The sequence below is a fragment of the Panulirus ornatus genome, chromosome 11 (assembly GCF_036320965.1).
Source record: "Panulirus ornatus isolate Po-2019 chromosome 11, ASM3632096v1, whole genome shotgun sequence".
Taxonomy (NCBI): domain Eukaryota; kingdom Metazoa; phylum Arthropoda; class Malacostraca; order Decapoda; family Palinuridae; genus Panulirus; species Panulirus ornatus.
In genome coordinates this window covers 34,720,968-34,739,991 of record NC_092234.1, presented here as the reverse complement: position 1 = coordinate 34,739,991, position 19,024 = coordinate 34,720,968, and the positions used below count along the sequence as shown (strand labels likewise).

The 19,024-nt window shown below is 40.1% G+C and overlaps 1 protein-coding gene across 6 annotated transcripts in view; it reads left to right on the top strand.

Moving 5' to 3' along the window:
• Window positions 1–19,024, top strand: part of LOC139751395 (BLOC-2 complex member HPS3) — a 186,387-nt gene that overhangs the window by 117,974 nt on the left and 49,389 nt on the right. For all 6 annotated transcript variants that reach the window (XM_071666777.1, XM_071666775.1, XM_071666776.1 and 3 more), the window contains 2 exons: window positions 7,203–7,301; window positions 10,697–10,801. In XM_071666777.1, coding sequence (XP_071522878.1) covers window positions 7,203–7,301; window positions 10,697–10,801 — 204 coding nt within the window. The remainder of the gene's footprint in view (window positions 1–7,202; window positions 7,302–10,696; window positions 10,802–19,024) is intronic.

The window sequence follows — 19,024 nt, the reverse complement described above, 5'->3', positions numbered from 1 at the left end:
CTACACCATATACTCTTAATACTTTCCACAGAGCATCTCTATCAATTCTATCATATGCCTTTTCCAGATCCATTAATGCTACATACAAATCCATTTGTTTTTCTAAGTATTTCTCACATACATTCTTCAAAGCAAACACCTGATCCACACATCCTCTAACACTTCTGAAACCACACTGCTTTTCGCCAATCTGATGCTCTGTACATGCCTTCACCCTCTCAATCAATACCCTCCCATATGATTTCCCGGGAATACTCAACAAACTTATACCTCTGTAATTTAAACAGTCTCCTTTATCCCCTTTGTCTTTGTACAATGGCACTTTACATGTATACTGCCAATCTTCAGCATTTCACTTACTTACCATACTTACATTGAATATCCTCACCAACCACTAAACAACACAGTCACCCATTTTTTGATGAATTCCACAGCAGTACCATCCAAACCGGCCGCCTTGCCAGCTTTCATCTTCCGCAAAGTTTTCACTACCTCTTCTCTGGTTACCAAACCATTCTCCTTGACCCTATCACTTCGCACACCACCTCAACCAAAACACTCTATATCTGCCACTCTATCATCAAACATATTCAACAAACCTTCAAAATACTCACTCCATCTCCTCACTTCACCACTACGTGTTATTACCTCCCCATTAGCCCCCTTCACAGATGTTCCCATTTTTTCTCATGTCTTATGCACTTTATTTACCTCCTTCCAAACATGTTTTTATTCTCCCTAAAATTTAATGATACTCTCTCACCTCAGCTCTCATTTGCCCTCTTTTTCACCTCTTGCACCTTTCTCTTGACCTCCTGTTTCTTTCTTTTATACATCTCCCAGTCATTTGCACTATTTCCTTGCAAAAATCATCCAAATGCCTCTCTCTTCTCTTTCACTAACAATCTTAATTCTTCATCCCACCACTCTACCCTTTCTAATCTGCCCACCTCCCACCTTTCTCACGCCACAGGCATCTTTTGCACAAGCCATCACTGCTTCCCTAAATACATCCCATTCCTCCCCCACTCCCATTACATCATTTAGTCTCACCTTTTTTCATTCTGCACTCAATCTCTCCTGGTACTTCCTCACACAAGTCTCCTTTCCAAGCTCACCTACTCTCACCACTCTCTTCACCCCAACTTTCTCTCTTCTTTTCTGAAAACCTCTACAAATCTTCTTCGCCTCCACAAGATAATAATGCATATATGCTCCTTGCAAATCCGTCTGTTTTTCTAAATATTTCTCACATTTTTCAAAGCAAACACCTGATGCACACATCCTCTACCACTTCTGAAACCACACTGTTCCTCCCCAGTCTGATGCTCTGTACATGCCTTCACCCTCTCAGCCAATAACCTCCCATTCAGTTTTCCAGGAATACTCAATAGACTTATATCTCCGTAGTTTGAACACTCACCTTTATACCCTTTACTTTTGTACATTGTCACAATACATGCATTCTGCCAGTCTTCAGGCTTTTCACTGTGATTCGTACATACATTGAGCATCCTAAAAAAAAAGTTAGTAGCACGGTCACCCCCTTTCTTGATAAATTCCACTGCATTACCATCAAAACCCACCACCTTGCTGGATTTCATCTTCCGCAAGGCTTTCTCCACCTCTTCTCTTTTAACCAAACCTTTCTCCCTGACCCTCTCACTTCACACACAAACCCAACCAAAACACGCTACATCTACCACTCTATCATCAAACACATTCGACAAACCTTCAAAATTCTCACTCCATCTCCTTCTCACTTCATCACTACCTGTTATCCCTTTCCCCCTTCACTGATGTTCCCATTTGTTCTCATCTTTTGCACAATATTTACTTCCTTCCAAAACTTCTTTTAATTCTCCCAACTCTCATTTGCCTTCTTTTTCAACCCTTGCTCTTTCCTCTTTACCTCCTGCCACAGTCTTCTATACATCTCACAGTCATTGGTACTCCTTCCTTGTAAATATCATCCAAATGCCCCTCTTTTCTCTTTCACTAACAACTTTACTTCATCTCACCAGGCACTACCCTTTCTAATCTGCCTACCTCCGACCTTTCTCATGCCATTGCATCCTATGCACATGCCATTACTTTTTCCTTAAATACATCCCATTCCTCCCCACTCCCCTCATGTCATTTGCTCTCACCTTTTGCCATTGCCATTCTACACTCAATCTCCTGGTACTTCCTCACACAAGTCTCCTTTCTAAGATTACTTACTCTCACCACTCTGTCCCCAAGGATATGAGAGAAAGAATACTTCCTACCTATTCCCTGCATGTCATAGAAGGGCAGGAATGGGGGGCTGGAAACTTTCCCGTACTTGTATTTCAATTTCTAAAAGGGAAAACAGAAGGAGTCAAGTGGGGAGTACTCATTCTCCTCAAAGGGTCAGATTGGGGTGTCTGAATGTGTATGGATGTAACCAAGATGAGAAGAAAGGAGAGATAGGTAGTATGTTTGGGGAAAAAACCTGGATGTTCTGGTTCTGAGTGAAATGAAGCTCAAGGGTAAAGGGGAAGAATGGTTGGAAAAGTCTTGGGAAGAAAGTTAGGGGTTGGTGATAGGACAAGAGCTAAGGAGTAGCACTACTTCTGAAGCAGGAGTTATGGGAGTGTGATAGTGTAGGAAAGTAAATTCTAAATTGATGTGGGTAAAACTGAAAGTGTATGGAGAGAGATGGGTGATTATTGGTGCTTATGTTCCAGGTCATGAGAAGAAAGATCATGAGAGGCATTGTTTTGGGAGCAACTGAGTGAGTGTGTCAGTAGCTTTTGTGCATGAGACCCGGTATTAGTGATGGATGATTGATTGCAAAGGTTGGTGATGTTGCAGTTGAGGGTATAATTGGTATACATGTGGCATTCAGTGTTGTGAATGGAAATAGTGAAGAGACAATAAAGGCCACATTCGTTTACACTCAATCTCTAGCTGTCATGTCTAATGCACTGAAACCACAGCTCCCTATCCACATCTATGCACCACAGACCTTTCCATGGTTTACCCCAGATGTTTAACATGCCCTGGTTCTGTCCATTGACAACACATCAACCCCGGTATATCACATTGTTCTAATTCACTCTATTCCTTGCATGCCTCTCACCCTCCAGTATGTTCAGGCCTCGATTGCCCATAATCTTTATAGCTTTTTTCTATCTTTGATTTGGTCTACCTCTTCTTGTCCTCTTTACTACTTACACATATATCTTCTTTGTCAGCCTCTCCTCACTCTTTCTCTCCATATGTCCAGATCATTTCAATACATGCTCTTCAGCTGTCAAACATACTCTTCTTATTATCGCACCTCTCTCTTATACTATCATTGCTTTCTCAATCAACCCTTCTCACTCCACATTTTATCCTCTGATAAACTTCCAACTTATCCACCCTCTTTCATACATTCTCATTGATAGCTCATGCCTCGCATCCATACATCATTGGTAATGCTATACCTTAAAACATACCTATTTTTGTCCTTCCAGATAGTGAAGTCTCTCTGCAAAGTTCTTAATTCTTTCAGAAGCTTTACCCTCTCACACCCCTATTACTCACCTCCCTTCCATAGTTCCAGTGCCATGTCCACTCCCTAACTCAGATGCCATTTTCTGCAGTTTCTCAGTCAAATCTTTCAACAGTGCCCTGTCATCAGCAAATGACAGTCTCTTCCCTGGCTCCCCACAACCCCTACTGTCAGCATACCATTCTATGTCTCCTTAAATTTACCTCCTTTACCACCTCATCAATTAACAAAATTAAACAGCAGTGGTGACATCACACAGCTATCTGCACATACCCTTTACTTTCTTGATGAAAACTCCTCAGTGCTTCTAATACCTTTCTTTCCATGCCATGTATTTATAACACCTTCCACAAAGCATTTTTATCAACTCTGTCTTATGCTTTCTCCAGATTCATAAATGCCTATACAAATTCTTTTGTTTCTTTAAGTATTTCTCATACATATTCATGTAAGCAAACACCTGGTCCACATATCCTCTACCATTCCTGGAAGCACATTATTCCACTCCAGTTTAATGCTCTGTGCATGCCACCACTCTCTCAAGTACATTCTTCTATATAACTTACCAGGACCACTTAGCAAACTTATATTTATGTAATTCAAACATCCACCATTGTTCCTGCATTTATACAGTGGCACTGTACATGCATACCACCAGTCTTCAGGCACCTCACGATGACCCATACATACAATGAATGTCCTAACTAACCAGTAAACAACATAGTCACAGCATTGCTTTCTTAAGAAATTCAACTGCAATACCATCTACTCAAGCCACCTTGCCACATTTCATCTTACACAAGGCTTTTGCCACCTGTTGTCATCTCTCACTTTGCATACCTTCCCAGTCACAACCCTACATCTGTCACCCTTTCACTGAACGCATCCAACAGTCCTTCAAAGTATTCACGCCATCTGCTCTTCACCTCATTTCTCCCTGTTACCACTTCTCCATTTGCCCCCATCACTGATGTTCCCATTGTTATCTTTTTCTCTCTCACTATTAATCTCCTTCCAAGACATTTTCTTATTCAAGCAACCACTATTTCTCTATTCTGCTGACCTCTTACCTTGCACATGCCAGCACTGCTTTGTTAGATATCTCCCATTATTCTTCTACTCACTTAGCTCTCTTTATTCTTAACTTAAGCCATTTTACACTCAATCTCTTTGGGTATCTCTTTACTTAAGCCTCTTTTCCTTGCCCCTCAGCCATATTACCCACTTTCACATTCAATTCACTCATCAATGATACCCAGTTTCTTGCTTCAGGTGTTCCCAGAACACTCATCTCTGTCATTCTTCAACTGGCCATGTGCATAAGCGCTATTTATCACCCACTTCATTTCTAACTTTCATTTTTACCCTCATCAGTTTGGGACTCACTCCTATACACTTTTACATACATTCCAACAACTTTTTCATCTGAGGTGCTTCCCCTCCCTTATCTCTTACCATCAGAGTAAACCCTAACTTTCTTCCTAAGACATTCTCAAATCAATCCTCCTCACACTCTTTAGTTCTGTTTCTCTGAGCTAGAACATCCAGGTTCCTTTCCTCAAGCATACTATTTATCTTTCCCTTCTTATCCTTGTTACTTCTAAACACATTCAGACACCTGAGCTTGAGCTTTCTTGGAGGATGAGCACTTCTTGCATGGTTCCTTCTGTTCCAACTTTTACTTACTAACATCCTACCACAGAAGTCACTTCTATCCTTATGAGGCTCTTGCATCACTCAGGAAGCTGACCACACCCAGCAGTTGGGACCACAGGTCATAAAGTATTCTGATGTGTGTGCACATATGTGCACAGTGTATGTAATTAAGGAGTAAGTGCTTGGTGTCTCCTTTATAGTAGTTACATCTTGTTCATGAAGGGTCTTGGGTTATGTTGAGATGGCTTTTGTAGTGTTGTAGAGATGAGTAATGTCCAGAGCATAAACAGGAGAGTGTGACACTTGTTTGTTTCTGATGGGTGTATGTCTGGTTGTTTGGAGTTTAAGACTGAGTTGAAGGTTGGTTGTTTTGTGCTTGTTGGGTTATTTCAATTTGTATTTGTTTGTCAGAATTATATATGTTGGAGGTGGTGGGATCTGTGAGTAAAGTGTACCGAAGTGTGAGGTGGGGCTAAGCTTTTAATTTCTTGGTGGATGTTACTAGTTAGGTATAGATTGGTTTGGATGAGAAGGGGCCCAGCACTATTGCATAGAATTGAGTGCCAGATATGTTGAGATGGGTCTGTATTGGGCAGGTCTTTGTTTCACTGTGAGATTGTCACATTTTTGTGGATGCTAGGCAGTCAGTGATTGTTGTGAGTGCACTATTTTGTGTGGTTTGTATCTTTGTAATATTTGCTTTTGAGAGGGTGGAAGACCAAGCAGGTTCAGCATATTTTAAAGTGGAACAGATGAATTGTTTGTATAGGATGTGGAGGATATTTTGTATTGTCCAAATCAGGTGTTAGTTATTGCTCTGGGGGCATTTAGTTTGTGTTGCTTTTGCGTTTATGTTATTGGTGTGGGAAGTGAATGTCATGTGTCGTATTTGATGCCTAGAATGGTTGGTTTTATTCATCATGAGAGACTTTGTTGAAGGTAACTGGAGGATGAGGGCTGGATTCGTGCCTGTCTGGGGGAAATAGAATGATTGAAGACTTTTGTGAACAGAGGGTTCACCAACCTCCCATTCCTACATACAGGGAATACATGAGAAGTATTCTTTCTCGACTTTCCGTAGGGATAAACATCAGTATGAAGTGTAAAGTGCCGAAGCTAGCAAAAGAAACCTGAAGGAGATCAATAGCTATGTTATAAGCAAGAAAGTCTTTACCTAGTCAATTGGTCCATAAATTATGGAAAACAGTGATTTCTATCAAGACATTGAAGCCATTACAAGAATCTTAATTGGGTTTTTTGCATCCATGTGTATAATGAACATGACTCTTATTGTGAATCCAGTTTGATTGATAAGAACGGAGAACATTTTGCAACATATTGGCTTAAAAATTCAATATATACTATCAGCAGTAAATGGAATAAAAATTAATAGAACTACAGGCCCACATTTTGTATTTTCTCATTTTCTTTTTGCTAGCAGAGCATGAAAACTGGTAAGATTCAGGCATCTTGTGATGACTATTGTACTAAATCTGTAGACTCAGGATACAGTGATATACTTTACTCATTTTGTTGAAATTGTGCTTTTCAGTGATTGATGTATATATATCAAGTATGGAAAGACAAGTCAAAATGAAGAACCACGTAAATGGTTACTTGTTTCTATGTAAGCTACTGTCTATAGGGTGGAGATTAACAGATATTTTGCCAAATCAGTGAAAATAATGCATGAAGTTAACTCACCTTGTGATTGCAAGGATCTTGATGACATTAAATTGAGAGGGATGTGACCACCCAGTGCTGTAGTAGTTCATGATTATATTTTCAGTTTCATGTTTCTGCCATGAGTAAAAGGCAAAGGTCTACTGGGTTTATTTTTAAGCACAGAAAGTAGTACCAAAGAGCAGAATTGTCCTCCAACACAAATATCTGGATGCAGGTACTTAATAAAAAAAAGTAGTTCAGTGTGTGATGTTTGAGATAGTTTTCCACAATTTGTTTTTAGGGTTTGATGTGCTTAAAAATAACTTCATTAAAAAAGTATACTCCTTTTTACCTCCAGGCTAATTGTGTGTTGGAGATGCTAGAGAAGGTTGCCCCAGAGAAAGTTTCTACAATCATCCTCAAGTCAAGCTGTCTTTCAGACTACAAAAAAGACAAGGTAAATATTTCTCACCTGGTAGAATTTATTGAGCATTGGAGAGAGCACTCGCCCCCAGGAGAGATACATCTGTTTTTTCCCTGAATATAGGGTGAATCCTCTGGTATTTTTTCCTCTTCAACCTTTGAAATATCTGTGAGATTAACTGATGTGCATTCATAGAAACCCAGCAGCTTTATAGCAACCTGCTCAGATGTGTCATGTCAAGTGTGGTGACACCTCCCAGCTTCCAACACCCATGACTCATTTATTCACTTATTCTGCAGAATAGGCCTGCTGGCCATTGATTTTGTCTGCTGGTGAGAGTTTCACTGTGTGATCTTCACTTCTGATCTTCAGAGATGACAGATCTGTATCCTTTGTTATTTTATTTATACATTATATTTTGTCTGTCTCTCGCGTTAGCAAAGTAGCGCAGGGAAACATGAAAAAATGGCCCATCCCACCCACATACACTATATGCATAAATGCCCACACACGCATGTATACATACCTATACATTTCAACATATACATACATATACATACACAGACATATACATATATACACATGTATGCATTCATACATGCTGCCTTCATCCATTCCCACTGCCACCCCACCACACATGAAATGGCACCTCTCTATCCCCACGTGCACGCAAGGTAGCGCTAAGAAGACAACAAAGTCCATGTTTGTTCACCGTCTCTAGCTGTCATGTGTAATGCACCGAAACCACAGCTCCCTTTCCACATCCAGGTCCCACAAACTTTCCATGGTTTACGCCAGACGCTTCACTTGTCCTGGTTCAATCCATTGGCAGTACGTCGACCCTGGTATACCACATCGTTCCAATTCACTCTATTCCTTGCACGCCTTTCACCCTCCTGCATGTTCAGGCCCCTCCATCTTTCCACCTCCAGTTTGGTCTCCCGCTTCTATTTGTTCCCTCCACCTTTGACACATATATCATCTTTGTCAATCTTTCCTTACTCATTCTCTCCATGTGTCCAAACCATTTCAACACACCCTCTTCTACTCTCCCAGCCACACTCTTTATTACAACACATCTCTCTTACCCTTTCATTACTTACTCGATCATTACCTCCCAGTTAACTTGTCCCTCAACCCTACTGAACCTATTAACCTTGCTCTTATTTACATTTACTTTCAACTTTCTTCTTTCACACACTTTACCAAACTCAGTCACCAACTTTTGCAATTTCTCACCTGAATCAGCAAACAACAACTGACTCACTTCCTAAGCCCTCTCATCCAGCACAGATTGCATACTTGCCCCTCTCCAAAACTCTTGCATTCACCTGCCTAACCACCCCATCCATAAACAAATTAAACAACTATGGAGACATCACACCCCCCCTGCCACAGACCGACATTCACTGCAAACCAATTACTTTCCTCTCTCCCTACTCTTACACATGCCTTTCATCCTTGGTAAAAACTTTTCACTGCTTTTAGCAATTACCTCCCTCACCATATACTCTTAAAACCTTCCACAAAGCATCTCTATCAGCCCTATCATATGTGTTCTCCAGATCCATAAATACTACATACAAATCCATCTGTTCTTCTAAGTATTTCTCACATAAATTTTTCAAAGGAAACACCTGATCCACATGTCTTCTACCACTTCTGAAACCACACTGCTCTTTCCCAATCTGATGCTCTGTACATGCCTTTACCCTCTCAATCAATACCCTGACATATGATTTCCCAGGAATATCCAACAAACTTATGCCTCTGTAATTTGAGCACTCACTTTTATCCCCTGTGCCTTTGTACAGTTGAGCTATGTATGCATTCTGCCAATCCTCAGGCACTTCACCATGATCCATACATACATTTAATATCCTTACCAACCAATCAACAACAAAGTCACCTCCTTTTTAATAAATTCCACTGCAATACCATCCAAACCCTCCGTCTTGCCAGCTTTCATCTACTGCAGAGCTCTCACTACCTTCTCTGTTTACCAAACCATTCTCCCTTACCCTCTCACTTCGCACACCACCCTGACCATAATGCCCTATATCTGCCATTCGATCATCAGACATATTCAACAAACCTTCAAAATACTCACTTCATCTCCTTCTTGCTTCATCATTACTTGTTATCACCTCCCCAGTTGCCCTCTTCACTGATGTTCCCATTTGTTCTCTTGCCTAATATATATGTAAAATATGAAATAAAGTGAAAAATAAAGGATGAAATTGTATTAGATACAAATTTATAACCTTCTAATACAAGGTCTGTTTGATCTTTATTAATCCACCTTAGATTCTTGAAGTATAGAATACTGTGTAGAATATAAAATTAAGAATTTAGAATATATGATATAAAGTAAATGAAGTAAAATTAAGAACAAAACTGTTTTTACCACATAGCTGCAAATTTGTTCTCTTCAAAAACAGGGTCTGGGTAATCAGTATTAATCCACTAATCTTCATCTGAAGACAATTCAACATATGGAGTGACAGGTACAGGAAGAGAGGAAGCACAAATGTTGGAAGTCGAAGGTTTAGGCTCAGGCTGAACTTCACTCAAAAGTTGCTGATTGATCTTTGCAAACATATCCTGCAGACTCTGTAGTTTCATATACTTTGGTTTTTCTTTGATTAAAAGTAAAACCTCTTGTATTTTATAAATCTACATTATATGCTGCTCACTGATAAAACTCTTTTGCTCCAGTCCCCAAATCATTTCCTTAGTCAGACTGATGAACCTATAGACGCTCTCTCTTTTTTCAGTGCACCACATTCAAAACTAACCAATTTCAAAAATATCCAGATTTCTGGAACTTCCTGTTTTCTGGAATCCATGATGTATGGTTTGGTACCTGTGCTGAATTAATATAGATAACTTTTTTTTGTGGCAAAGAGATGGCCTGCCAGCAAACAGCATTGCAATCAAACTGGAGGCCTTGGTTCCACAGCAGTTAGGCTTAAGAAATGTAAAGAAGTACAGAATCCCATTGATTAAGAAAAATACTTTCAAGAGCATATAAACAGACAATTACCTAAGTCCTGTTTTGAAGAAACAAATAGAACAACAGGGATTAGTTGCAATGTAAACCAAAGCAGTTTTCCAAATTTGGGGCAAAATTTCTGAGAAGTGATGTTTTCTTTCACTACAGTATGCAATAACACTATTTTCATCAATTGAAGATGGTTCAGTAGTAACTATTGTTAAATGGTCTGACGGACTGAAAGATAATTTGATTGATGAGATGAATAGAGGTAACATACTGACTGGTGGATACATTAGAATATTAAGCACAGAATCCAGGATTTGCACATATTTTAGGATTGCCAGATAATGTTACAATGAGACAGTCATCTCTAGGTTTTAGGGATAAAACTAGAATTTAAGTGCAGTGTGTGATACATTGATATTTGCAGGTGCTCGGGATAATTAAACAAGAGTTGTCAAAGACGGCAGAGCCACGACCAACAGATGTCCTAGCCCTAGCTTTGGTCTTCTTAGATCGTGGATCACCTGAGCAGGTGAATATTTTTCCAGCATATGTTCTGTCTTACCCTTCATGTAATCCTATGTGTCTTACTGTGTTGGACATACTTTAGTTGTAACTTGATATGTACACACACCTCTTTTTTTATAATGACCAACGTGGCTTGGGCAAAAGATGCCCCAGTCATGGCCATCTTAGGTGAGAGGAATATAGGGTAAGAAAATGAATGAAGAAATTAATCAGAGCTCTTCAGATGTTTGTAGACCTGACTTCTAAATGTAGAAAGATTATAGGAAGAGGGAAAGATGAAATAAGGAAGATAGTTCCACAGCTTTGCTGTTTATGAGTCATTGTGTGGCATGGCTTCACACAGAAACAGAGAAACAGGAGCCAGGTATGTGTCACGGTTTAAGGTCTTTCATAGGGACTTGATATTTCTGTTGCATTAATCACTGAGCTTTCATGCAGATGAATAGGCCATTGGAAATTTATTCTCTCTGGTACATTTCATGATAACCTCTAGGATTGAGAGAAAGAGTACCACCCACAAATCTCCTGTTAGTCAGAGACGATTATGTGGGGCAGGACAAGGTGTTTGGAAATCCTCCTCTCTTGAATTATCACTTCCTAGAAGTAGAAACTGTGGAAGGAACCAGGAGAGGATTTCGTCTTAAACCCTCAGGCTGTTGTGTTTGAATGGTCATGGTTTTAACCATGATGAAAAAAGATGAAGTGAAAGCTTTGTGTGATGAGAAAAATTTGGATATTCCAGCTCAATGAAGTAGAGTTGTAGGACAGTTGGATTGAGTGTGTCTGGAATTTTCAGTGAGTAAAGTCTGGGGTTATTGAGAGAACAAGAACATAGGAAAAGGTGGCATATTTAATGCAGAATGTGCTGTGAGATGTTAAAAGTGCTAAAAATTAAGTTCAAGGTTAAAGTAAGGTAGAATGCAAATAGATTAGAAAATCTGGTGATTTTTAATGCTCATGAACCAGGAATTGAGATGAGTGAAGAAGAAAGTAACTTATTTTGGAGGGAGCATGGTGAATGCTTTGTCAGTTTTGATAAAGTGAATTGAATCATGGTGGGAGGGGACTTGAATTTAAGAGAGAGCCCAGATGATATGACAAGTGAAGGTATAATTGGGTGCACAGGGTTCCTTGTATAAATTCAAATGAGGAAAAGCTTTTGAGCTTTATGCTGTGGAATGGTGAATGGGAATGCATGTTTTTTGGAAAAGTGTGTACATATGTGGATGATTGGGGTTGGGCCCAAGGCTGCGCTACTTCCAGCAGCAGACAAATGTATATTCCCTTTGGAATGAGAAATTCTTTGATGAGACAATATTTTCAGTGGTACAGCCTCACCACAGATTTTTTCACTTGTGGTGTAGCCTTGAGTAACATCAGGACTCTTTCATAGAAATTAGTCCTGGGATGATTATGAATAGGTAAATGAATTGGGGTTTGGGGTCAGTGGGCATTAATAAATTATGTGCTAATTGACATGATTGCAAACAAGAAGTTGTTGGATGTGAGTGTTCTTTGCAGTCTTAATCTTTTACTTGCAAGAGGCAGGCACAGTATAGCTGCCACATGCCACTCACAGCTTCCATCAGCCCATGGGGGGAATAATGAAAAAACTTGGTTACCCATTGACCACAGTGGTGGGAAGACATCATGCACAAAAAAAATGTATACCCCACAGGTACTCTGAAGTGTAAACATAACAGATTTTGTAGGGATTACTTGATGATGACAGCCAGGTGTTTCATATAGATGTATCAGATCATGCAGTGTTATTTTGAATGTAATATTAGAGGAGGAATCAGTCTCTGCAGAAGGTGGAGGACAGTGAGAGGGATGACATACTAGAGTTGCGTGGTATATGCACTGGGTTTAATTGGTGATGTATGAAGATTTAAGTTTCTTGTATCTTACCAAGGGTTGAATGTTTGTGATTTGCTGTAGATGCTTAATTGGCTCTTAATACTTTTTTCAACATTTTCATGTCTTGCTGTAGTGAAGAAATGGTGTGGCCATCTACATATCAGTCTGTTCATGTGACTGAAATTAATAAGTCTTAGACAGCATTACAGATAGACTTTAAACTTGTTAGAAATATTGAGCTTGATTAAAGTGCATAATCCAAATGCTTAACCCATATGGTATCTTCCAAGAAACAGCACTTTTTAACTTTTGAATATGATGGACCATTTCCACTACAGGCCACCATGGTCACAGACCAGACAGGCTGCCATGGCCACAGTGACTGGATAGGCCACCTCTCAGTTGGGGTCTAGGGAGGGGAGGGCCATAAGCATGGTGTGGATCTGGAGAGGGAGGGGCCTTACAGGAAATGTAAGGCTTGGGAAGGGGAGGGCAGTGAAAGGAAAGGAGTTGGACTTAGAGAGGACTGTACAGGGGATTAGGGTCTGGGAGGAATGGGTGTGCTTGGCCTATGACTAGGTTGTATGGCAAAGAAAAAAAAAGCAAGGAGTTTAACTTGACAAGAAAATGTAATCCCCCTCAGCAGTTTTTTAAGCTATCACCAACTCTCTGCTGCCGCACATTAACCTTCTAGTGTCCCTGTTACTGCGGTCATTTATTCAGTCTATTTCTGCATTTTTCTCAAAGTATACCTGAATTTTTTAGAATTTTTGTTTGAATGACTTTTGAAGGTATTTATAGTCTTAGCATTTACTGTTTCTGATGATAACTTATTCCAATGCTCAACACATATATAGGAACAGAAGCTTTTTCTCACATCCATACTACATCTTTTAGTTTTGACTTTTATTCTATTTGTCCTGTTAACCATATTTTCTTGTATTTTGAAAAGATGTTCCTGATTCCCTTTTTTGAACTTGTTCAGAATTTTGGAAACGGATCATGTTGTCTAGTCTATGTTTTTTAAGGGAGAAGACGCTTGGGAGGGGAGGGCCATGTAGGGGATGGGGATAAGGCCATGCAAGGGGTGGGAAGGAGGGCTGTGTAATGGTTGGGAGGGAAGGCCATTTAAGGGGGATGTTGGGGGTTAGGGTCTGGAGAGGGTAGTGCCATGTATGGAGTAGGGGAGGCTCAGTGAAGGGGAAGGCAGTGAAAAGGGGTGGGGGTCAGGGGAAATCAGGTGAGGGGAGGGCAGTGCCAGGACTGGAGGTGAGGGAAAGGGGGACCATGCTGGAGTTGTGATCAGGGGAAAGGAGAGCCATGTAGTAGAATGCAGGAGGTTAGAGTTTGCAGAAGAAAGGGCAGTGGAAGGGTTGGGAGGGAGGGCCATGCAGGAGGTAGGAGCTTTGGGAGGGGACAGCTTTGATGGGGTTGGGAGTAAGGGGAGGGGAAAGCCATGCAGGGTTGGGAGAGAGTAAGGCTTTCAGGGGTTAGGGGTCAGGAGAAGAGAGGCCCATGCAGGGGATGGTGGTCAGGGAAGAGGAGGCCTATGTTTAGATGGATTATGTCCAGCCACCCAAGTGTCTAAAATTATCAAAGCTTCAAAGCCCAAAATTATCAGAAGCTTTAAGCTAGGTTCAAGGCTGGCTGTAGGCTGAAGGAGTTAGTTTTGCTAATTTTTTTCCATTTGTGATGTGTGGGAGACATTTGATTTATCTCTGGCTTTTTTTTGAAATGGCCAAAGGACTGTTTAACATGCTATATGACAGGGAGATGGATAGTTGTGATGAATGTGGAAAAAAGTGGGTTATAGAGTGAGAGTTGTGGGGAATGGGTTTGTGGAAAGAGGAGGCACTGATAGCTTTTTACAAATGAAATGTGGTAAGTGTCAGATCTTGGTGGGATTGCTGTTGAGTTTCTCAAGATAGGTAATGACAGCACTATTGATTGGTTCGTCATGCTGTATGACTTAAATGCGGCACAAGGAGAGGTGCCTAAGGACTGATGGAATGCATGTTGAGTATTTCTGGTAAGATGTGAGGGATAGTGCTGATTGAGAGGGTTGTGTCAGTCACAGAGCAATTGCTGGGGAGGAGCAGTGTTTGCTTCAGGAGAGGTAGATGTGTGAACCAGGTGGTTCCTTTGAAGAATTTGCATGATAAATTCTCAGAGAAAAAAATGACTTGGATTTGTCATTTTTGGATCTAAAGAAAGTGTTGATAGGGTCGACACAATTGCTTTTTCATTAGTCCTAAGGAGGACACATGGGGTAAATGGAAAGTTAGGACACTCTAAAGTCTCTGGTGGCTGTGTGGCTGTTATTGGCAAGGTGAACCCAGGTGCATTGGCTAGTGGTGACCATTCCATGAATATTTACAAGCAATTTTGATTTGTGACATATTGGTAATTTATGTTTTACTTATATTTGTTTGTAAATGAAATACAATAAATTTTACAGTTATATTTGTTTTTATTTCGTACCATGTGAAGTAGCATCAGGAACAGATGAATAAAAGCTTCACTTACTGGAATCCACTCTCTAGGTCTCACATATAATGTAGAGTCACAATCTATAGTTTCTTTACTTCCCTGAATGGGGAGCCAAGGTTTAAGAGAGGCCAGTCATGTGGACATACTCAGTAGTTTAGGTATCACTTAAGATGATGATGTAGTGCACATAGCCCACCTTATTACAGTCTTTCATACAAAACACATTAACACAGTTATGAAATATGAAAATATTGCCATATGCCATGTTGTTAGGGCTATAATAGTTTCATGATTAATAGTTTTTTAACAGTGCAAAGCATATCTGTCATTGCAGACATATGTAAACATATCCACTCACACAGTCATTCCTGTCCTTTCTCTTGCCAGTACACTGTTAGAGTAGCATTAGTATTATTTATTTTCATATAAGTTTGCCATTTCCTACATTAGTGAGATAACATTAGAACAATGAAGAAATGGCCTCATTTGCCTGCATCCACACTCTGTGTCATGTATAATGCAGCAAAACCAGAACCCCCAATCCACAACCAGACCCCACAAACTTTTCTTTCCTGGTTCAGCCCATTGATGGTATATCATCATTTTATTATCAGTACTAGTAGTTGTAGTAGTGATATTGATAATAGTAGTAGTATTGGTGGTAAAAGTATGAGAAGTAGTAGCACTAGTAGTAGTAATGATATTATTGGTTCTAGTAATGCATGCAAAGTGCCATTGTACAAAGGCAAAGGGGATAAGAGTGAGTGCTCAGATTACAGAGGTATAAGTTTGTTGAGTATTCCTGGTAAATTATATGGGAGGGTATTGATTGAGAGGGTGAAGGCATGTACAGAGCATCAGATTGGGGAAGAGCAGTGTGGTTTCAGAAGTGGTAGAGGATGTGTGGATCAGGTGTTTGCTTTGAAGAATGTATGTGAGAAATACTTAGAAAAGCAAATGGATTTGTATGTAGCATTTATGGATCTGGAGAAGGCATATGATAGAGTTGATAGAGATGCTCTGTGGAAGGTATTAAGAATATATGGTGTGGGAGGCAAGTTGTTAGAAGCAGTGAAAAGTTTTTATCGAGGATGTAAGGCATGTGTACGTGTAGGAAGAGAGGAAAGTGATTGGTTCTCAGTGAATGTAGGTTTGCGGCAGGGGTGTGTGATGTCTCCATGGTTGTTTAATTTGTTTATGGATGGGGTTGTTAGGGAGGTGAATGCAAGAGTTTTGGAAAGAGGGGCAAGTATGAAGTCTGTTGGGGATGAGAGAGCTTGGGAAGTGAGTCAGTTGTTGTTCGCTGATGATACAGCGCTGGTGGCTGATTCATGTGAGAAACTGCAGAAGCTGGTGACTGAGTTTGGTAAAGTGTGTGAAAGAAGAAAGTTAAGAGTAAATGTGAATAAGAGCAAGGTTATTAGGTACAGTAGGGTTGAGGGTCAAGTCAGTTGGGAGGTAAGTTTGAATGGAGAAAAACTGGAGGAAGTAAAGTGTTTTAGATATCTGGGAGTGGATCTGGCAGCGGATGGAACCATGGAAGCGGAAGTGGATCATAGGGTGGGGGAGGGGGCGAAAATTCTGGGAGCCTTGAAGAATGTGTGGAAGTCGAGAACATTATCTCGGAAAGCAAAAATGGGTATGTTTGAAGGAATAGTGGTTCCAACAATGTTGTATGGTTGCGAGGCGTGGGCTATGGATAGAGTTGTGCGCAGGAGGATGGATGTGCTGAAAATGAGATGTTTGAGGACAATGTGTGGTGTGAGGTGGTTTGATCGAGTAAGTAACGTAAGGGTAAGAGAGATGTGTGGAAATAAAAAGAGCGTGGTTGAGAGAGCAGAAGAGGGTGTTTTGAAATGGTTTGGACACATGGAGAGAATGAGTGAGGAAAGATTGACCAAGAGGATATATGTGTCGGAGGTGGAGGGAACGAGGAGAAGAGGGAGACCAAATTGGAGGTGGAAAGATGGAGTGAAAAAGATTTTGTGTGATCGGGGCCTGAACATGCAGGAGGGTGAAAGGAGGGCAAGGAATAGAGTGAATTGGAGCGATGTGGTATACCGGGGTTGACGTGCTGTCAGTGGATTGAATCGGTGCATGTGAAGCGTCTGGGGTAAACCATGGAAAGCTGTGTAGGTATGTATATTTTGCATGTGTGGACGTATGTATATACATGTGTATGGGGGTGGGTTGGGCCATTTCTTTCGTCTGTTTCCTTGCGCTACCTCGCAAACGCGGGAGACAGCGGCAAAAAAAAAAAAAAAAAAAGTAACTGTAGTAGGATGAGGAGGTAGTCCATAAAGTGATTACGTATAAGGGAATCTTCAATTTTATGATAGATATTTGTAACAGGTGCTCTCATTGTTAACCATACCAACATGGAACAACACAATTATATCTTCAGCTGTTGTGTTATATCAGGTGTCCTTGTCTGTTGGATGTGAATTTTTCCTTTTTTATCAAGTTATGTTAATGATTTATCGATATTGCCACCCAACCACCTCAGTGTGGCATGTTGGCTTGCATACTCAAATACTGAGTTTGACCTCCAAACTACAGAGGCTTTACAGAAATTCTCTTATAGCTTAAATACAGTATTTTGTCAAGACATGGAAAATTTAATGTGAAGAAGGAAATGCTCAGTAGCAGAAGTGGAAGAATTTGGCTAAGGGATAAGATAGGAAGGCTGCCTCTTCCTGAAGGTGTGTATCTTCAGTTCTCTCAGCCATGTTCTTTTCATTACCACACCAATTTTTCCTTTCCAGATATGAAGTCCACCATATTTGTAGATCATAAGAATAATGTAATGCTCAGAAGTAAACAAAGAACTAGTCTTACATATCACTTATAGGGGATTATATTAGTCATAAATGCAAACAGGTGGGAGAAGTCTCTGTATCCAAGTATATACAGTATGGACCTTGCCTCCTAGGACTGGGGGCTTTCAGGTTCCTAATTGTATATGCTACAATAAGGATTTTTTCCCCTTATGAGAATTTAGTTTATATAATCTTGTAAAGAAGTATGTACAAGTACAGTAGTTAGTTTATATGAATCATGAGTGAGATTAGAAGTTGTGGTGGTGGAGTGAAAAAGAAAAGGGAAGTGGTTGAGCAATGGTGCTCCCCTCTTTCCATCCTAACTCTCCAGCTCTATCCCATAGAGAGTTTGTTTGTTATGTGTATTCCTTTATTTTAAGTTCAATATTCACACAATGTTGTCCGTAATATAATCTTCTAGTTCACCACAAATGTGATAAAAGCAAGAGATGAGGGAGAATTGCCATTAAACAATACACTTTACCCACACTCAATGCTGTCAAATTAGTTGGAAATTCACATCTAGTGATTGAAGGATTCATTCAGCAGATTTTCAGGTTGGTTTTAAGGAATTTAGGGAATTTCTAGGACCCTGTTGCTTGTTACCCTATCATTAAATATAGAGTCAAATGCATTCTGGCAGTCCAGATATAAAGAGTCCATCTAGCCTTCAATTTTGTTTAAGACAAAGCTAGCTGTTTCATTGAAATATAAAAAGTTTGTCACACATGACCTTTCCATAAACTGTGCTGTCTCACACTTATGTAATTTCATTTCTATAAAGTCATCCATTTGCTTTCTGTTCATCATTCCCAGAACCTTACGGATCACACTTATGTAATTTCATTTCTATAAGGTCATCCATTTGCTTTCTGTTCATCTTTCCCAGAACCTTACAGATCACACTTATCAGTGGGACCAGGCTGTAATTTAGTGCCTGATCCTGGTCCCGTTTCATGTAGACTGGCACGACATTAATTCTTTGCCACTCCATTTACTTTTTGTTTCTTTCCCTTCAGCAACATTCTGTACAGTATTTTAAGAGGTATATGGCGAAA